This window comes from Balaenoptera ricei, chromosome 11 (genome assembly GCF_028023285.1).
Source record: "Balaenoptera ricei isolate mBalRic1 chromosome 11, mBalRic1.hap2, whole genome shotgun sequence".
Lineage (NCBI taxonomy): Eukaryota > Metazoa > Chordata > Mammalia > Artiodactyla > Balaenopteridae > Balaenoptera > Balaenoptera ricei.
In genome coordinates this window covers 73,184,151-73,203,370 of record NC_082649.1, presented here as the reverse complement: position 1 = coordinate 73,203,370, position 19,220 = coordinate 73,184,151, and the positions used below count along the sequence as shown (strand labels likewise).

The 19,220-nt window shown below is 51.9% G+C and overlaps 1 protein-coding gene and 1 long non-coding RNA gene across 8 annotated transcripts in view; one reads left to right on the top strand and one right to left on the bottom strand.

Moving 5' to 3' along the window:
* The window catches only part of WNT5A (Wnt family member 5A), a 28,974-nt gene extending 14,705 nt beyond the window's left edge, over nucleotides 1-14,269 (top strand). For all 5 annotated transcript variants that reach the window (XM_059939936.1, XM_059939938.1, XM_059939935.1 and 2 more), the window contains exon 5: nucleotides 13,612-14,269. In XM_059939936.1, coding sequence (XP_059795919.1) covers nucleotides 13,612-14,070 — 459 coding nt within the window. In that variant the 3' untranslated portion in view covers nucleotides 14,071-14,269. The remainder of the gene's footprint in view (nucleotides 1-13,611) is intronic.
* The window catches only part of LOC132375095 (uncharacterized), an 87,881-nt gene that overhangs the window by 5,143 nt on the left and 63,518 nt on the right, over nucleotides 1-19,220 (bottom strand). For all 3 annotated transcript variants that reach the window (XR_009505893.1, XR_009505895.1, XR_009505894.1), the window contains exon 8: nucleotides 13,138-13,296. This is a non-coding gene — a long non-coding RNA (uncharacterized LOC132375095). The remainder of the gene's footprint in view (nucleotides 1-13,137; nucleotides 13,297-19,220) is intronic.

Sequence of the window (19,220 nt, the reverse complement as noted above, 5' to 3'; positions counted from 1 at the left end):
GCAGAGAGGAGCTCTGGAGAGGAGAGAGCCACTCAGGAGTGTCTAGAGAGAAGCTTTGTAGAGGACAGAGCCACACAGGAGTGTCTAGAGAGAAGCTTTGGAGAGGATAGAGCCACTCAGGAGTGTGCAGAGAGGAGCTCTGGAGAGGGGAGAGCCACTCAGGAGTGTCTAGAGCGGAGCTCTGGAGACGGGAGACCCACTCAAGACTCTCCAGAGAGGAGCTGTGGAGAGGAGAGAGCCACTCTGCAGTGTCCAGAGAGGAGCTCTGGAGAGGGGAGAGCCACTCAGGAGTGTCTAGAGAGGAGCTCTGGAGAGGAGAGAGCCACTCAGTAGTTTCCAGAGAGGAGATCTGCAGAGGGGAGAGCCACTCAGGAGTGTCTAGAGCGGAGCTCTGGAGACGGGAGACCCACTCAGGACTCTAAGGGAGGAGCTGTGGAGAGGAGAGAGCCACTCAGGAGTATCTAGAGAGGAGCTCTGGAGAGGGGAGAGCCACACAGGAGTGTGCAGAGAGGAGCTCTGGAGAGGACAGAGCCACTCAGTATTGTCTAGAGAGGAGATCAAGAGAGGGGAGAGCCACTCAGGATTGTCTAGAGAGGAAATCAAGAGAGGGGAGAGCCACTCATGAGTGTGCAGAGAGGAGCTCTGGTGAGGAGAGAGCCACTCAGGAGTGTCCAGAGAGGAGCTCTGGAGAGGACAGAGCCACTCAGGAGTGTGCAGAGAGGAGTTCTGGAGAGGACAGAGCCACTCAGAAGTGTGCAGAGAGGAGCTCTGGAGAGGAGAGAGCCACTCAGGAGTGTCCAGAGAGGAGCTACGGTGAGGAGAGAGCCACTCGGGACTGTCCAGGGAGGACATCTTGAAAGGGGAGAGCCACTCAGAAGTGTCTAGAGAGGAGCTCTGGAGAGGACAGAGCCATTCAGTATTGTCTAGGGAGGAGATCAAGAGAGGGGAGAGCCACTCAGGATTGTCTAGAGAGGAGATCAAGAGAGGGGAGAGCCACTCAGGAGTGTGCAGAGAGGAGCTCTGGTGAGGAGAGAGCCACTGAGGAGTGTCCAGAGAGGAGCTTTGGAGAGGACAGAGCCACTGAGGAGTGTGCACAGAGGAGCTCTGGAGAGGAGAGAGCCACTCAGGAGTGTGCAGAGAGGAGCTCTGGAAAGGGAAGAGCCACTCAGGACTCTCCAGAGAGGAGCTCTGGAGAGGAGAGAGCCACTCAGGAGTGTCTAGAGAGGAGCTCTGGAGAGGAGAGAGCCACTCAGGAGTTTCCAGAGAGGAGATCTGCAGAGGGGAGAGCCACTCAGGAGTGTCTAGAGCGGAGCTCTGGAGACGGGAGACCGACTCAGGACTCTCCAGAGAGGAGCTGTGGAGAGGACAGAGCCACTCAGGAGTATCTAGAGAGGAGCTCTGGAGAGGGGAGAGCCACTCAGGAGTGTGCAGAGAGGAGCTCTGGAGAGGACAGAGCCACTCAGGAGTGTCCAGAGAGGAGCTCTGGAGAGGGGAGAGCCACTCAGCAGTGTGCAGAGAGGAGCTCTGGAGAGCGGAGAGCCATTCAGGACTGTGCAGAGAGGAGCTCTGGAGAAGGGAGAGCCACTCAGGAGTGTCCGGAGAGGAGCTCTGGTGAGGGAAGATCCACTCCGGAGTGGTTAGCGAGGAGCTCTAGAGAGGAGAGAGCCACTCAGGTGTGTGCAGAGAGGAGCTCTGGAGAGGGGAGAGCCACTCAGGAGTATCTAGAGAGGAGCTCTGGAGAGGGGAGAGCCACACAGGAGTGTGCAGAGAGGAGCTCTGGAGAGGACAGAGCCACTCAGTATTGTCTAGAGAGGAGATCAAGAGAGGGGAGAGCCACTCAGGATTGTCTAGAGAGGAAATCAAGAGAGGGGAGAGCCACTCATGAGTGTGCAGAGAGGAGCTCTGGAGAGGACAGAGCCACTCAGGAGTGTGCAGAGAGGAGTTCTGGCGAGGAGAGAGCTACTCAGGAGTGTGCAGAGAGGAGCTCTGGAGAGGACAGAGTCACTCAGGAGTGTCCAGAGACGCGTTCGGGAGATGACAGAGCCACTCAGGAGTGTCTAGATAGGAGATCAAGAGAGGAGAGAGCCACTCAGGAGTGTCTAGAGAGAAGCTCTGGAGAGGAAAGAGCGACTCAGGAGTGTCTAGAGAGGAGCTCCGGAGAGGGGAGAGCCACTCAGGAGTGTTCAGAGAGGAGCTCTGGAGAGGACAGAGCCACTCAGGAGTGTGCAGAGAGGAGTTCTGGCGAGGAGAGAGCTACTCAGGAGTGTGCAGAGAGGAGCTCTGGAGAGGGAAGAGCCACTCAGGAGTGGTTAGCGAGGAGCTCTGGAGAGGGGAGAGCCACTCAGGAGTGTCTAATGAGGAGCTCTCGAGAGGGAAGAGCCACTCAGGAGTGTGCAGAGAGGAGCTCTGGAGACGGGAGACCCACTCAGGAGTATCTAGAGAGGAACTCTGGAGAGGGGAGAGCCACCCAGGAGTATCTAGAGAGGAACTCTGGAGAGGACAGAGCCACTCAGGAGTGTCCAGAGAGGAGCTCTGGTGAGGAGAGAGCCACTTAGGAGTGTCCAGAGAGGAGCTCTGGAGAGCGGAGAGCCATTCAGGACTGTGTAGAGAGGAGCTCTGGAGAAGGGAGAGCCACTCAGGAGTGTCCAGAGAGGAGCTCTGGTGAGGGAAGAGCCACTCCGGAGTGGTTAGCGAGGAGCTCTAGAGAGGAGAGAGCCACTCAGGTGTGTGCAGAGAGGAGCTCTGGAGAGGACAGAGCCACTCAGTATTGTCTAGAGAGGAGATCAAGAGAGGGGAGAGCCACTCAGGATTGTCTAGAGAGGAAATCAAGAGAGGGGAGAGCCACTCATGAGTGTGCAGAGAGGAGCTCTGGAGAGGACAGAGCCACTCAGGAGTGTGCAGAGAGGAGTTCTGGCGAGGAGAGAGCTACTCAGGAGTGTGCAGAGAGGAGCTCTGGAGAGGACAGAGTCACTCAGGAGTGTCCAGAGACGCGTTCGGGAGATGACAGAGCCACTCAGGAGTGTCTAGATAGGAGATCAAGAGAGGAGAGAGCCACTCAGGAGTGTCTAGAGAGGAGCTCTAGAGAGGAGAGTCACTCAGGAGTGTGCAGAGAGGAGCTCTGGAGAGGAGAGAGCCACTCAGGAGTGCGTAGAGAGAAGCTTTGTACAGGAGAGAGCCACTCAGGAGTGTCCAGAGAGGAGCTCTGGAGAGGGAAGAGCAACTCAGGAGTGTTTAGTGAGGAGCTCTGGAGAGGGGAGAGCCACTCAGGAGTGTGCAGAGAGGAGCTCTGGAGAGGGAAGAGCCACTCAGGAGTGGTTAGCGAGGAGCTCTGGAGAGGGGAGAGCCACTCAGGAGTGTCTAATGAGGAGCTCTCGAGAGGGAAGAGCCACTCAGGAGTGTGCAGAGAGGAGCTCTGGAGACGGGAGACCCACTCAGGAGTATCTAGAGAGGAACTCTGGAGAGGGGAGAGCCACCCAGGAGTATCTAGAGAGGAACTCTGGAGAGGACAGAGCCACTCAGGAGTGTCCAGAGAGGAGCTCTGGTGAGGAGAGAGCCACTCAGGACTGTGCAGAGAGGAGCTCTGGAGAAGGGAGAGCCACTCAGGAGTGTCCAGAGAGGAGCTCTGGTGAGGGAAGAGCCACTCCGGAGTGGTTAGCGAGGAGATCTAGAGAGGAGAGAGCCACTCAGGAGTGTGCAGAGAGGAGCTCTGGAGAGGGGAGAGCCACTCAAGAGTATCTACAGAGGAACTCTGGAGAGGGGAGAGCCACTCAGGAGTGTGCAGAGAGGAGATCTGGAGAGATGAGAGCCACTCAGGAGTTTCCAGAGAGGAGATCTGCAGAGGGGAGAGCCACTCCGGAGTGTCTAGAGCGGAGCTCTGGAGACGGGAGACCCACTCAGGACTCTCCAGAGAGGAGCTGTGGAGAGGAGAGAGCCACTCAGGAGTATCTAGAGAGGAGCTCTGGAGAGGGGAGAGCCACTCAGGAGTGTGCAGAGAGGAGCTCTGGAGAGGACAGAGCCACTCAGTATTGTCTAGAGAGGAGATCAAGAGAGGGGAGAGCCACTCAGGATTGTCTAGAGAGGAAATCAAGAGAGGGGAGAGCCACTCAGGAGTGTGCAGAGAGGAGCTTTGGAGAGGGGAGAGCCACTCAGGAGTGTCCAGAGAGGAGCTTTGGAGAGGGGAGAGCCACTCAGGAGTGTGCAGAGAGGAGTTCTAGAGAGGAGAGAGCCACTCAGGAGTGTGCAGAGAGGAGCTCTGGAGAGGAGAGAGCCACTCAGGAGTGTCCAGAGAGGAGCTACGGTGAGGAGAGAGCCACTCGGGACTGTCGAGGGAGGACATCTTGAAAGGGGAGAGCCACTCAGAAGTGTCTAGAGAGGAGCTCTGGAGAGGACAGAGCCATTCAGTATTGTCTAGGGAGGAGATCAAGAGAGGGGAGAGCCACTCAGGATTGTCTAGAGAGGAGATCAAGAGAGGGGAGAGCCACTCAGGAGTGTGCAGAGAGGAGCTCTGGTGAGGAGAGAGCCACTGAGGAGTGTCCAGAGAGGAGCTTTGGAGAGGACAGAGCCACTGAGGAGTGTGCACAGAGGAGCTCTGGAGAGGAGAGAGCCACTCAGGAGTGTGCAGAGAGGAGCTCTGGAAAGGGAAGAGCCACTCAGGACTCTCCAGAGAGGAGCTCTGGAGAGGAGAGAGCCACTCAGGAGTGTCTAGAGAGGAGCTCTGGAGAGGAGAGAGCCACTCAGGAGTTTCCAGAGAGGAGATCTGCAGAGGGGAGAGCCACTCAGGAGTGTCTAGAGCGGAGCTCTGGAGACGGGAGACCGACTCAGGACTCTCCAGAGAGGAGCTGTGGAGAGGACAGAGCCACTCAGGAGTATATAGAGAGGAGCTCTGGAGAGGGGAGAGCCACTCAGGAGTGTGCAGAGAGGAGCTCTGGAGAGGACAGAGCCACTCAGGAGTGTCCAGAGAGGAGCTCTGGAGAGGACAGAGCCACTCAGGAGTGTCCAGAGAGGAGCTCTGGAGAGGACAGAGCCACTCAGGAGTGTCCAGAGAGGAGCTCTGGAGAGGACAGAGCCACTCAGGAGTGTCCAGAGAGGAGCTCTGGAGAGGACAGAGCCACTCAGGAGTGTGCAGAGAGGAGTTCTGGCGAGGAGAGAGCTACTCAGGAGTGTGCAGAGAGGAGATCTGGAGAGATGAGAGCCACTCAGGAGTGTGCAGAGAGGAGCTCTGGAGAGGACAGAGACACTCAGGAGTGTCCAGAGAGGAGCTCTGGAGAGGAGACAGCCACTCAGGTGTGTCCATAGAGTAGCTCTAGAGAGGAGAGAGCCACTCAGGAGTGTGCAGAGAGAAGCTCTGGAGAGGACAGAGCCACTCAGGAGTGTGCAGAGAGGAGTTCTGGCGAGGAGAGAGCTACTCAGGAGTGTGCAGAGAGGAGCACTGGAAAGGACAGAGTCACTCAGGAGTGTCCAGAGACGCGTTTGGGAGATGATAGAGCCACTCAGGAGTGTCTAGATAGGAGATCAAGAGAGGAGAGAGCCACTCAGGAGTGTCTAGAGAGAAGCTCTGGAGAGGAGAGAGCGACTCAGGAGTGTCTAGAGAGGAGCTCCGGAGAGGAGAGAGTCACTCAGGAGTGTCCAGAGAGGAGCTCTGGAGAGGAGAGAGCCACTCAGGAGTGTCCATAGAGTAGCTCTGGAGAGGACAGAGCCACTCAGGAGTGTGCAGAGAGGAGCTCTGGAGAGGACAGAGCCACTCAGGAGTTTCCAGAGAGGAGATCTGCAGAGGGGAGAGCCACTCCGGAGTGTCTAGAGCGGAGCTCTGGAGACGGGAGACCCACTCAGGACTCTCCAGAGAGGAGCTGTGGAGAGGAGAGAGCCACTCAGGTGTATCTAGAGAGGAGCTCTGGAGAGGGGAGAGCCACTCAGGAGTGTGCAGAGAGGAGCTCTGGAGAGGACAGAGCCACTCAGTATTGTCTAGAGAGGAGATCAAGAGAGGGGAGAGCCACTCAGGATTGTCTAGAGAGGAGATCAAGAGAGGGGAGAGCCACTCAGGAGTGTCCAGAGAGGAGCTTTGGAGAGGGGAGAGCCACTCAGGAGTGTCCAGAGAGGAGCTTTGGAGAGGGGAGAGCCACTCAGGAGTGTCCAGAGAGGAGTTCTAGAGAGGAGAGAGCCACTCAGGAGTGTGCAGAGAGGAGCTCTGGAGAGGACAGAGCCACTCAGGAGTGTCCAGAGAGTAGCTCTAGAGAGGAGAGAGCCACTCAGGAGTGTCCAGAGGGGAGCTCTGGAGAGGGGAGAGCCACTCAGGAGTGTGCAGAGAGGAGCTCTGGAGAGGAGGGAGCCACTCAGGAGTGTCTAGATTGGAGATCAAGAGAGGAGAGAGCGACTCAGGAGTGTCTAGAGAGGAGCTCTGGAGAGGACAGAGCCACTCAGTATTGTCTAGAGAGGAGATCAAGAGAGCGGAGAGCCACTCAGGATTGTCTAGAGAGGAGATCAAGAGAGGGGAGAGCCACTCAGGAGTGTCCAGAGAGGAATTCTGACGAGGACAGAGCTACTCAGGACTGTTCACAGAGGAGCTCTAGAAAGGACAGAGTAACTCAGGAGTGTCCAGAGAGGCGTTCTGGAGAGGAGAGAGTCACTCAGGAGTGTCCATAGAGGAGTTCTGGCGAGGAGAGAGCTACTCAGGAGTGTGCAGACAGGAGCTCTGGAGAGTAGAGAGCCACTCAGGAGTGTGCAGAGAGGAGCTCTGGAGAGGGAAGAGCCACTCCGGAGTGGTTAGCGAGGAGATCTAGAGAGGAGAGAGCCACTCAGGAGTGTGCAGAGAGGAGCTCTGGAGAGGGGAGAGCCACTCAGGAGTATCTACAGAGGAACTCTGGAGAGGGGAGAGCCACTCAGGAGTGTGCAGAGAGGAGATCTGGAGAGATGAGAGCCACTCAGGAGTGTGCAGAGAGGAGCTCTGGAGAGGACAGAGCCCCTCAGGAGTGTCCAGAGAGGAGATGTGGAGAGATGAGAGCCACTCAGGAGTGTGCAGAGAGGAGCTCTGGAGAGGACAGAGCCACTCAGGAGTGTCCAGAGAGGAGCTCTGGAGAGGAGACAGCCACTCAGGTGTGTCCATAGAGTAGCTCTAGAGAGGAGAGAGCCACTCAGGAGTGTGCAGAGAGGAGCTCTGGAGAGGACAGAGCCACTCAGGAGTGTGCAGAGAGGAGTTCTGGCGAGGAGAGAGCTACTCAGGAGTGTGCAGAGAGGAGCTCTGGAGAGGACAGAGCCACTCAGGATTGTCTAGAGAGGAGATCAAGAGAGGGGAGAGCCACTCCGGAGTGTCCAGAGAGGAGCTTTGGAGAGGGGAGAGCCACTCAGGAGTGTCCAGAGAGGAGCTTTGGAGAGGGGAGAGCCACTCAGGAGTGTCCAGAGAGGAGTTCTAGAGAGGAGAGAGCCACTCAGGAGTGTGCAGAGAGGAGCTCTGGAGAGGACAGAGCCACTCAGGAGTGTCCAGAGAGTAGCTCTAGAGAGGAGAGAGCCACTCAGGAGTGTCCAGAGGGGAGCTCTGGAGAGGAGAGAGCCACTCAGGAGTGTGCAGAGAGGAGCTCTGGAGAGGAGGGAGCCACTCAGGAGTGTCTAGATTGGAGATCAAGAGAGGAGAGAGCGACTCAGGAGTGTCTAGAGAGGAGCTCTGGAGAGGACAGAGCCACTCAGGAGTGTGCAGAGAGGAGCTCTGGAGAGGACAGAGCCACTCAGGAGTTTCCAGAGAGGAGATCTGCAGAGGGGAGAGCCACTCCGGAGTGTCTAGAGCGGAGCTCTGGAGACGGGAGACCCACTCAGGACTCTCCAGAGAGGAGCTGTGGAGAGGAGAGAGCCACTCAGGAGTATCTAGAGAGGAGCTCTGGAGAGGGGAGAGCCACTCAGGAGTGTGCAGAGAGGAGCTCTGGAGAGGGGAGAGCCACTCAGGAGTGTCCAGAGAGGAGTTCTGGAGAGGAGAGAGCCACTCAGGAGTGTCCAGAGAGGAGATCTGGAGAGAAGAGAGCCACTCTGGACTGTCCATAGAGTAGCTCTAGAGAGGAGAGAGCCACTCAGGAGTGTGCAGAGAGGAGCTCTGGAGAGGACAGAACCACTCAGGAGTGTCCAGAGAGGAGCTCTGGAGAGGAGAGTGCCACTCAGGTGTGTCCATAGAGTAGCTCTAGAGAGGAGAGAGCCACTCAGGAGTGTGCAGAGAGGAGCTCTAGAGAGGAGGGAGCCACTCAGGAGTGTGCAGAGAGGAGCTCTAGAGAGGAGAGGGCCACTCAGGAGTGTGCAGAGAGGAGCTCTGGAGAGGACAGAGCCACTCAGGAGTGTGCAGAGAGGAGCTCTGGAGAGGGGAGAGCCACTCAGGAGTGTGCAGAGAGGAGCTCTGGAGAGGATAGAGCCACACAGGAGTGTCCAGAGAGTAGCTCTAGAGAGGAGAGGGCCACTCAGGAGTGTCCAGAGAGGAGCTACGGTGAGGAGAGAGCCACTCGGGACTGTCCAGGGAGGACATCTTGAAAGGGGAGAGCCACTCAGAAGTGTCTAGAGAGGAGCTCTGGAGAGGACATAGCCATTCAGTATTGTCTAGAGAGGAGATCAAGAGAGGGGAGAGCCACTCAGGAGTGTCTAGAGAGAAGCTTTGGAGAGGACAGAGCCACTCAGGAGTGTGCAGAGAGGAGCTCTGGAGAGGAGAGAGCCACTCAGGAGTGTCCAGAGAGGAGCTCTGGAGAGGGGAGAGCCACTCAGGAGTGTCCAGAGAGGAGCTTTGGAGAGCGGAGAGCCACTCAGGAGTGTCCAGAGAGGAGCTTTGGAGAGGGGAGAGCCACTCAGGAGTGTGCAGAGAGGAGCTCTGGAGAGGAGAGAGCCACTCAGGAGTGTCCAGAGAGGAGCTCTGGAGAGGGGAGAGCCACTCAGGAGTGTCCAGAGAGGAGCTCTGGAGACGGGAGACCCACTCAGGACTCTCCAGAGAGGAGCTGTGGAGAGGACAGAGCCACTCAGGAGTATCTAGAGAGGAGCTCTGGAGAGGGGAGAGCCACTCAGTATTGTCTAGAGAGGAGATCAAGAGAGGGGAGAGCCACTCAGGATCGTCTAGAGATGAGATCAAGAGAGGGGAGAGCCACTCAGGAGTGTCCAGAGAGGAGCTTTGGAGAGCGGAGGGCCACTCAGGAGTGTCCAGAGAGGAGTTCTAGAGAGGAGAGAGCCACTCAGGAGTGTGCAGAGAGGAGCTCTGGAGAGGACAGAGCCACTCAGGAGTGTCCAGAGAGTAGCTCTAGAGAGGAGAGAGCCACTCAGGAGTGTCCAGAGGGGAGCTCTGGAGAGGGGAGAGCCACTCAGGAGTGTTTAGCGAGGAGCTCTGGAGAGGGGAGAGCCACTCAGGAGTGGTTACCGAGGAGCTCTGGAGAGGGAAGAGCCACTCAGGAGTGGTTAGCGAGGAGCTCTGGAGAGGAGAGAGCCACTCAGGAGTGTGCGGAGCGGAGCTCTGGAGAGGGAAGAGCCACTCAGGAGTGGTTAGCGAGGAGCTCTGGAGAGGAGAGAGCCACTCAGGAGTGTGCAGAGAGGAGCTCTGGAGAGGACAAAGCCACTCAGGAGTGTCTAGATGGGAGATCAAGAGAGGAGAGAGCGACTCAGGAGTGTCTAGAGAGGAGCTCTAGAGAGGAGCTCTGGAGAGGAGAGAGCCACTCAGGAGTGTCCAGAGAGGAGCTCTGGAGAGGGGAGAGCCACTCAGGAGTGGTTAGCGAGGAGCTCTGGAGAGGACAGAGCCACTCAGGATTGTCTGGAGAGGAGCTCTCGAGAGGGAAGAGCCACTCAGGAGTGTGCAGAGAGGAGCTCTGGAGAGGACAGAGCCACACAGGAGTGTCCAGAGAGTAGCTCTAGAGAGGAGCGAGCCACTCAGGAGTGTCCAGAGAGGAGCTTTGGAGAGGGGAGAGCCACTGAGGAGTGTCCAGAGAGGAGATCTGGAGAGAAGAGAGCCACTCAGGAGTGTCCAGGGAGGAGCTCTGGAGAGGAGAGAGCCACTCAGGAGTGTGCAGAGAGGAGCTCTGGAGAGGAGAGAGCCACTCAGGAGTGTCCAGAGAGGAGATCTGGAGAGAAGAGAGCCACTCAGGAGTGTCCAGAGAGGAGCTATGGAGAGGAGAGAGCCACTCTGGAGTGTCCATAGAGTAGCTCTAGAGAGGAGAGAGCCACTCAGGAGTGTGCAGAGAGGAGCTCTGGAGAGGAGAGAGCCACTCAGGAGTGTGCAGAGAGGAGCTCTGGAGAGGAGAGAGCCACTCAGGTGTGTCCATAGAGTAGCTCTGGAGAGGAGAGAGCCACTCAGGAGTGTCCAGATAGGAGGTCTGGAGAGGGGAGAGCCACTCAGGAGTGTGCAGAGAGGAGCTCTGGAGAGGAGAGAGCCACTCAGGAGTGTCCAGAGAGGAGATCTGGAGAGAAGAGAGCCACTCAGGAGTGTGCAGAGAGGAGCTCTGGAGAGGACAGAACCACTCAGGAGTGTCCGGAGAGGAGATCTGGAGAGAAGAGAGCCACTCAGGAGTGTGCAGAGAGGAGCTCTGGAGAGGAGAGAGGCACTTAGAATTATCTAGAGAAGGGCTCTGCAGAGGACAGAGCCACTCACGCGTGTCCGGAGAGGAAGTCCTCGCCAGGCTGCCCCAGCCTTCCTGTTTCATTCTTTCCTTCCCCTGGTGCGGATGTGAAAATCTCGCCCACAATAGTTAAAAAAGACCCTTTTTTCCTGTGGTTAAACACATGGCACTTTATGGCTGCTTTTTAATGAAGGGGTGAAAACTTTTCCTAACTTTGGCAGCATTGAAAACCAGGGCCATTATTTTTTCACAGAACTCAAGGTAAGTGCCAGGAACTTTCTGGTCAGAGATTTCACTCTTCTGTATTTTGGAGTGAGGAAAAGGGACGCTAATCACAGAGTAGAATCTAGAGCTCTGGAAGGAGCTTTCAAGCCCCTCAGCCACACCCCCTCATTTTAAAGGTTGGGAAACTGAGGCTGGAGAACTACTTCACGCCCGTGGGGAGAATTAGTGGATTGAGCTGTAAGCCCAGGCGCCTTTTTTTTTTTTATTAAACTAATGCATCACAGCTCGAGGGTAAAGGGCCATAGGTTTTGAGATTAAAGAAATCTAGGTTAAAATCCCGTTCTGTCTGTTCGTTTCTGAGCCTCCGTTTCCCCATTTGCACATCTGTTAAATGCGCGTTAGCTATCACTCGGGGTTGCTGTAGGACTCACTGGGGTCATATAGTAGATTGAACCTTATTACCAATACTTGACCATTTCTTACATCCAATTTCATAAGGTTCAATTGAAGGGCTGTGGTAAGTGCTTGATAACTGATAACTTAGTTACTAGAAGCAAAGGACATAGGGAAGTCAAAGATTATCTAGATCATTCCAGCTAACTAACCTATTTCTTCTCAAATTTGATCTTAACTATTTGGGTGGGGGAGGGGTGTTTCTCAGGGAAAGACTAAACTCTGGAGAATTTCACCTGTGGAGCCTTGCGGGGTCAGGTAATTGCTCCAGGGGAGCGTGGCCTCTCCTCTCCGCGGCCGCCCATCGCTGTGGTGCCAGCAGTGTGGGTGGACTCCCTCCCCAGTGCAGCCGACCCGTGCCATGCAGTGGGCATGCCGGTCCCGCTCTCTGGGGCCCTAGGACTTTGGTCTTGTCCTCATCAGGGACACATCACCTTACGCCGCATGCCAGGTGCCCAGCGTCTCAGACCAGAAATGCTTCCAGGACAGAGGTATGGCTGACCCTTCTGGGCCCCCCCGTTGTGCCCCTGTTTGGTGCTTTCATCCATCTTTTGCGGATTTCTTAGACTTCTCTCATGGAGAGAAATCATCAGGGGCTCAGCAACCAAGAAGAGCAGGTCAAGGGATTTCCAAGTGGGGAGAGGGGATTTTGGAGAGGGGGAAAAGCCCCTTCAATATAATTTCATTTAACATTTGGATTTTTAAATGGGTGAGTGTTTCTGGCAATGTTATAATTGGAGCAATGAACTGTGCTTGGATGCTGGTGGGTGAGATTACTGGGAAGACAGTTTTTCTGCAGGATAGTGGGGGTGGGAGGAGGAGAGTTAGACACTGTGCCAGGAAATCATATTAGAATCTCCTTGGGACGTTAGCTTTTGATTTTCCTCAAAGGGGAGCGAAGGTTAAATACGTTTGCGAAACCCTTCTCCAGACTAGCTGCGGGCCTGACACACTTCATATCAAGGGAGTACACTTACTTCAGCGTCCCTTGTAAGAAAGCCCCTTACGCGTCCCTGGAGGGAGAAGGTAGCTGTTCTGGGCAGAAGCAGCCTTCTCACTCACTCTGGCCCTCCAGGTTCCCGACAGGCCCTCCGCAGCGCGCCGGCTCTGCAGGGTCACTGGCACAGGAACTGCGGGCAGTCAGCACTATAAACAGGCAGCCGCCACCTCCCAGACTGCTGGGCACACAGCCCTGTGAGGCCAGCCCCATAGGTGCTGCTACTGGGAGGCCAGGGTGACTGGGCAAGGGCCCAGGACCAGCGTGCAGACCGTCACCCTGCAGACCAGGCTTACTGCTCGCATCGTGCCCGCTAAGTACTTTCATGCCTCTCCTGATTTTATCCTTGCAACAGTGCTGTGAGCTTGCAACCATCACAGTGCCCTTCACAAATTGAAAACGGAGGCTCAGAATGGTGAAGCCTGTTGCCTAAATTCAGGGACAGAGTTAGGACAGAACCCAGGTCTGCCTGGGTCCAAGACGGATGCTTTTCGCCTAGGCAGAGGGGGAGAGAGAGTAGGGGCTGTGCGAGAAGCAGGAGTGAGAGTGCCTGAGATGCAGACCCGGCTCTCCCTCATTCTAGCTGTGTGACCTGTGCGGGCCGCCTGCCCTCATCTGCGTCACTTCCAGCACCTCATCCAGGCCACGTGACAGCCCTGCTGGGGGCACTAAGTGAGACCAAGAGTGTAAAGGCTCTTATGATAGTGCCTGGCACACAGCAGTAGTCATAGTGAGACTGAGTAAAGATCTGAACCCTGATCCCACCTGGGCTGGACACCTGCCCAGCCCTGCCACTTACCAGCTGGGCGCCCAGGGCCAAGTCATGAGCATGAGCTTGGAGCCCACCTGCCTGGGTTCAAATCCTGGGCCCCACCCCCCTTCCCAGTGGTTGGGTCAGTAAGTCACCTTGCTGGGTCTCGCTTCCCTTCTCTGTGAGACGCGGACAATAGAGCTCTTCCCTCATGGGCTGGTGGTGGGGATGAATCCAGGTGACGCAGGTGAGGAACTGACAGCAGTCTCTGGGCTGAGTGTTCAAGATGTATGAGTTGCTGCTAATGTTCTTCCCTGCACAAAAAAAAAAAAAAAAAAAAAAAAAGAGGCAAATGGAACCCATTTTTTTCCCGCTCCCATTCAAGAACTGTGGTTGTTTATTATGATGGTGTGTAATAATGAGGGGCTAAGAACCTATTTATTTAGCAGACTTTTTAAAGAAGGCAACACAAGGCTTCTGGTCGTGGAGGACGAGGGGGAAGTAGCCCAGGCCCAGGTCTAGCTGGTGACCAGGGCTCCACCCAGCCGGGGAGCTCGGTCACCCGCGCCCCCGCCCGAGTCTGGGCTCCCGGGTGAGTTCGCCCGCTGACTGTCCCCTTCTCCCCGCAGACGGTGTACAACCTGGCGGACGTGGCCTGCAAGTGCCACGGGGTGTCAGGCTCGTGCAGCCTCAAGACGTGCTGGCTGCAGTTGGCCGATTTCCGCAAGGTGGGCGACGCCCTGAAGGAGAAGTACGACAGCGCAGCGGCCATGAGGCTCAACAGCCGGGGCAAGCTGGTGCAGGTCAACAGCCGCTTCAGCTCGCCCACCACGCAGGACCTGGTCTACATCGACCCCAGCCCCGACTACTGCGCGCGCAACGAGAGCACCGGCTCGCTGGGCACACAGGGCCGCCTGTGCAACAAGACGTCCGAGGGCATGGACGGCTGCGAGCTCATGTGCTGCGGCCGCGGCTACGACCAGTTTAAGACGGTGCAGACCGAGCGCTGCCACTGCAAGTTCCACTGGTGCTGCTACGTCAAGTGCAAGAAGTGCACGGAGATCGTGGACCAGTTCGTGTGCAAGTAGTGGGCATTCCGCCTGCCCGCCTGTCACCCAGCCCCACTCCCAGGACCCACTTATTTATAGAAAGTACAGTGATTCTGTTGTTGTTGTTGTCTTTAATACTGTTTTATTTTTTGTCCCCAAGAATTGCAACCGGAACCATTTTTTTTTCTGTTCCCATCTGAGAACTCTGTGGTTTATTATTAATATTATAACTATTATTTGGCAAAAAGGGGGGGGGGGTGGGAACCAAGAAAATATTTATTTTGTGGATCATTGAAAAGGTAAGACAAGACTTCTTTTGCTGGTATATAGGATGAGGGGGGAATAACGCACACCTTAAGTTAGATGTGTGCACATCTGGAAGGTCAGGGAAACACTGTTTTCTTTGTCTCAACTCTGGGGTCATATGGGACAGGTAGCATCCAGCTGCAAGAGGGTGGTACAGATCTATGCATGATTTAGCTCCTGTGACTAAAAGGAATTCAGTGCTCTGGTGAAAGTTGAAAGGTCTTGAGAAAAAAAACAAAACAATGAGACGCCCCCCCCCCCCGCCCCTTTCCCAGGGGCTGCCAGCCTGAAACATTTCCAAAATGGTATTTAAAGTCTAAGAGCAAAAATCTCATATCCCTTAAAGAGAAAAGGTTTATCACGTGTTGCACTGTTCTCAAACATTCCATCTACAGATGGTCCATTCTACTAGCTACTGAAACTTGGGGAGCAGGGAGGGAAGCCCCAGAAATTAAAAAAAAGAGAAAACTTAAAAACTCCTTATATTAAGTCAGTGATTCAATGCTGTTGTGGGAATTAGTTTATCCACTTGGAAAAGGATCCCCGAGTGATTCTGGGTACTAGACTTTTTGTTTGGAGAAGGGCAAGGGAGGTTGGCTTGACTGTAAAGGAAAATATACTGTAATTTTCTTAGGGATACTTGGTTAATAAATGATAACAATGAAAGTAATAAATGAATTCCATTCACAGATCCTCAGCCCGAGCTACAAGGTAATTGCGTGCAGTTCAGCACTGCACCAGAGCAGAAAACTTACTTGAGGGGAAGAAGTGACATCTGCCCTCCCTACTTGACCCTGAGCCCTCTCCGATTCCTCCGTGCCTTGCTGCGCTGTGATGCCGGCCACGTTTCCAAACGGCAGCTCCACTGGGTCCCCTCTGATAGTGGGACAGGAAATGAAACATTAGGAGCTCCGCTTGGGAAACGGTTTGCCACTTAGGGATTTTGTTTTTCCCGTCTAAATTTTATTTTGAGGAGCGGTAGTTTTCTATGTTTTAATGACATTACTTGGCAAATGGACTGCACAGTGGTGTGGCAGCGTTCCCCTGTTATGAGCCTGTGTTTAGACTCTCCACTCACGCTTTCCTATTACCCTGCAGGTGTACCCCAGAACTGTTCCTAGTGGACTTGAACAGTTGCATTTATAAGGGGGGAAGTGTGGTTTAATGGTGCCTGATATCTCAGTCTCTTGTACATAACATACATATATATATATATATATATATATATATATATACATATATATATATAAATATAAATATAATTATATCTCAGTGCAGCCAGTGGTTTAGATTTACACTTTACTCGGGTTATTTTTCGGTCTAGAGCCTTGTTGTCCTCCACTGCAATCCAACTGGCATTTTTCCAGACGGTTTCTGAGTTGAGCTGGGGCTGTGGCCTTGATGCCGTCACACCCTGAGCATCACGAAGCAGCCTTGTTTCTGAGGAATCCGGAAGATCTTAGTCACGTGCATTGTTGGTTTGAAGATTTCTTTTATCTTCCCTGCCCCATCCTCCTTTTCTGTACCCTTTCTGGAGAGGGCATTACTTATTCATCACAGACGTGGGAATGAAGAGATATTCAACACTCGGAAGCACTGTCAGCATTTCTCTTTCCTTCATGCATTTTGCAGAGTGGAAACTGGTGCCCATTAGACCTGATAGTACCTATTTGAGTCCCTAAGGAAAATCCAGCTCACAGCACATATAGCTAGTTTAAACGTTTTTTTAAACCAGGACACCTCTTTCCAAAGAGTGCCATCAAATGTGTTCTTATCTCAGACTTCTGTTGTTTTAAAAGTTTGGAGAGATACACATCTCCTGCAGCCCTCGTGGGAATGGGTGGCCCTCAGATCACCTCAGCCACCTGTGGCTCTTATTGCACAAGGATATTCACTCCCTTGCGTTTGCAGTGAATTGCAAGCAAAAGATCTTGAAAGTAAGAAGCACTAATTAGTTTAAAATGTCACTTTTTTGGTTTTTATTATACAAAAACCATGAAGTAATTTCTTTTTATTTGCTAAACCAGATTTTGTTCCTTTTTAGTGATTCATGTTTATGAAGAGAGTTGAGTTTAACAATCCTAGTTTTTAAAAGAAACTATTTAATGTAAAATATTCTACTTGTCATTCAGATATTATGTATATCTTCTATGGCCTTTATACTTTTACTGTACATATTTCTGTCTCGCGTGATTTGTATATTTCACTGGTTCAAAAAACAAACATCGAAAGGCTTATGCCAAATGGAAGATAGAATATAAAATAAAACGTTACTTGGATATTGGTAAGTGGTTTCAATTGTCCTTCAGATACTTCATGTGGAGAGTTTTTGAGAAAACATGAGGGATAGTTTAGGGGTGACTACATGTCAGAATAATAGAAGAGTGGAGAATTTTACCAAAACCAAACTATTTGGGAGCTTCAAAAGATTTCTATATGTAACGGAACAAAAGGGGAATTCTCTTTTCCTATATATGTTCCTCAAGAAAAGAAATCAAGCAGATGGCTTAAAGCTGGTTATAGGATTGCTCACATTCTTTGAGCATTATGCATCTAACTTAATTGTTTTAGAGCGTGTTGGTGTTGTAACATCTCAGAGAAGAACTGAAAAGGCACATGCTTTTATCCATGACCAGAATTTTAGTCCAAAAAAAAGTGTATTTGTGTTCACCACTGCAGCTAGCGCACTGCTCTGTTTGAAGTTACTGTGTGGATGGAGTGTCTCTTTGCCCCTTGGAAGGCAGTTTTATGAAAAGCAAGCCTCAATCTGCAGAGGATGAAGGAAACTGAAGGTTCGTTGTGTTAAGTGCAATTAATACAAGCCCTTGTGCTTCTCGAAAACGCGCAGCGAAGGCTGGCCCGCGACGCACAGATTGATACGTTAGCCCTTTGCTTTTTTTCTTTCCGGATAACCTTGTAACATATTGAAACCTTTTAAGGATGCCAAGAATGCATTATTCCACAAAAAAACAGTAGACCAACATATAGAGTGTTTAAAATAGCATTTCTGGGCAAATTCAAACGCTTGTGGTTCTAGGACTCACATCTGTTTCAGTTTTTCGTCAGTTGTATATTGACCAGTGTTCTTTTTATTGCAAAAACATATACTCGATTTAGGAGCGTCAGCATATTTTTTTCTCTTCTCATCCTGGAGTGCATTCAAGATCTTCCCGATACAGGAAAATTAACAAAAAATTTATATATAGGCAGCGACAAACAGAGCTATGTTCAAAATAGTAATTATGGGCTTAAATAAAAGGAAGACTGTTTTAAGCTTTAGTCCAGTGTATCTGTTCAGTTTTTCAAGCTGCTGACCTCCCGAGACTGGCACTGTGTTTCAGTAGCCCATGCAAACCCTATGCTTGTACGACTTGCCAATACAATTTTCAATTTGTTTTTGCAAGACATTGTTCAAGCCACCAGAAGTATCAAAGATGACACTGTAGCAGGATAAGTACTCCAAATAAGAGACTGTCACTGGCTGACTCATAGAGATCATTAGCAGAGACAGTCCTCAAAGACTGAGTGATCCATAATTTAAATAGAGACAGCTAGAAAAGGTACTAATAACTTGAAGGGTATATATGATGCAAACACGCACCAAGGCATAGGTCTAAGATACTGCATTATCACTGTAAAGTATACTTCTAAAATATTTATTTTTTTAAGAAAGTATTTGTTAGTCTCCCCTCTCTGTGGAATGGTGAAAGCCAGATGCCATACTTTGAAAGTAAGATGATGAAACGCATTCTTAATACAGGAAGCATTCAGCAACGTAGGAATTAAAACTTAGTAAAGGAATCTTCTAATTTACCTATTGGCACAGACCTTACATTTAACTCTGATGACTGGATAATATTTTATGTTAGTAAAACATCATCTTGTTAGCCAACTTTAAAAAATGGATGTGGAATGATGAAAGGTTGGTACGATTTTTTTAAAAAACCAAAAATGTATCAATTTTAATCTAGAAGATTTCATTAATATTCTGTCTCAGTATTTCAAAAGCAAAAAAGGAATAAGGAAAATTGCATTTTAGATCAATTTTACATGCAGTGTACCATTTGCTGGGCTAGAAATAGATAAAGATTATTTATTTTTGTTCATACCTTGTACTACTTTTCTATTAAAATCATTTTATAAAATCAGCGCAGTCACGTGTATGTTTGGCAGAGATGGTGTCCATGGCAGTTGAAATTTGATGTGGGCCTAGAGTGTGATTATGGCTTAGGGAATCCAGGAAAAAATGCACATTTCAGGCATGTAGATGATATTATGGTCAAATCTCAAGGATCTATTGTGTATTTTAATGCTTATCTTTTTTTGCCTGTAGCTATTTTTTTTCCCATTTCTTATTTGTTCTGCTGCTACTAATATATGAGAGAGTTGTATTGGGAGATTATTATTCAGTGCAGGCATTTAGCACAGTGACATGGGATTGTGAAGAAATACCAGGGCAAGAGAAGAAAGAATGATTTGAGGAGAGAAAAAAAAATGTCCTAGGTAAACAGACTGAATCACCCGGAATATTCTCTGCTGGTTCCCTTTTGGAAGTTGCCATGGTTGCCAGCCAGGTGTTTACATCAGGTTTCTCCACCTCAGCACTTTTGGCATCTGAGGCTGGATAATTCTTTATCGTGGGGGGCTGTCCTGCGCGATGTTTAGCGGCATCACTAGCCTCTACCCACTAGATGCCAGTAGCTCCCCCATTTGTGACAAGCAAAAATGTCTCCAGACACTGCACAATGTACCCCAGGGTGCAGAATCAACCCCAGGTGAGAAGCACAGCTTTAGGTGGAGGAACTGAGTTTCTGAGCACTTGGGGAACGCAGGCTGACCACGGCGGTGGACTGGTTGTTGCCTAGGGTGGCTAGTGAGCCTGA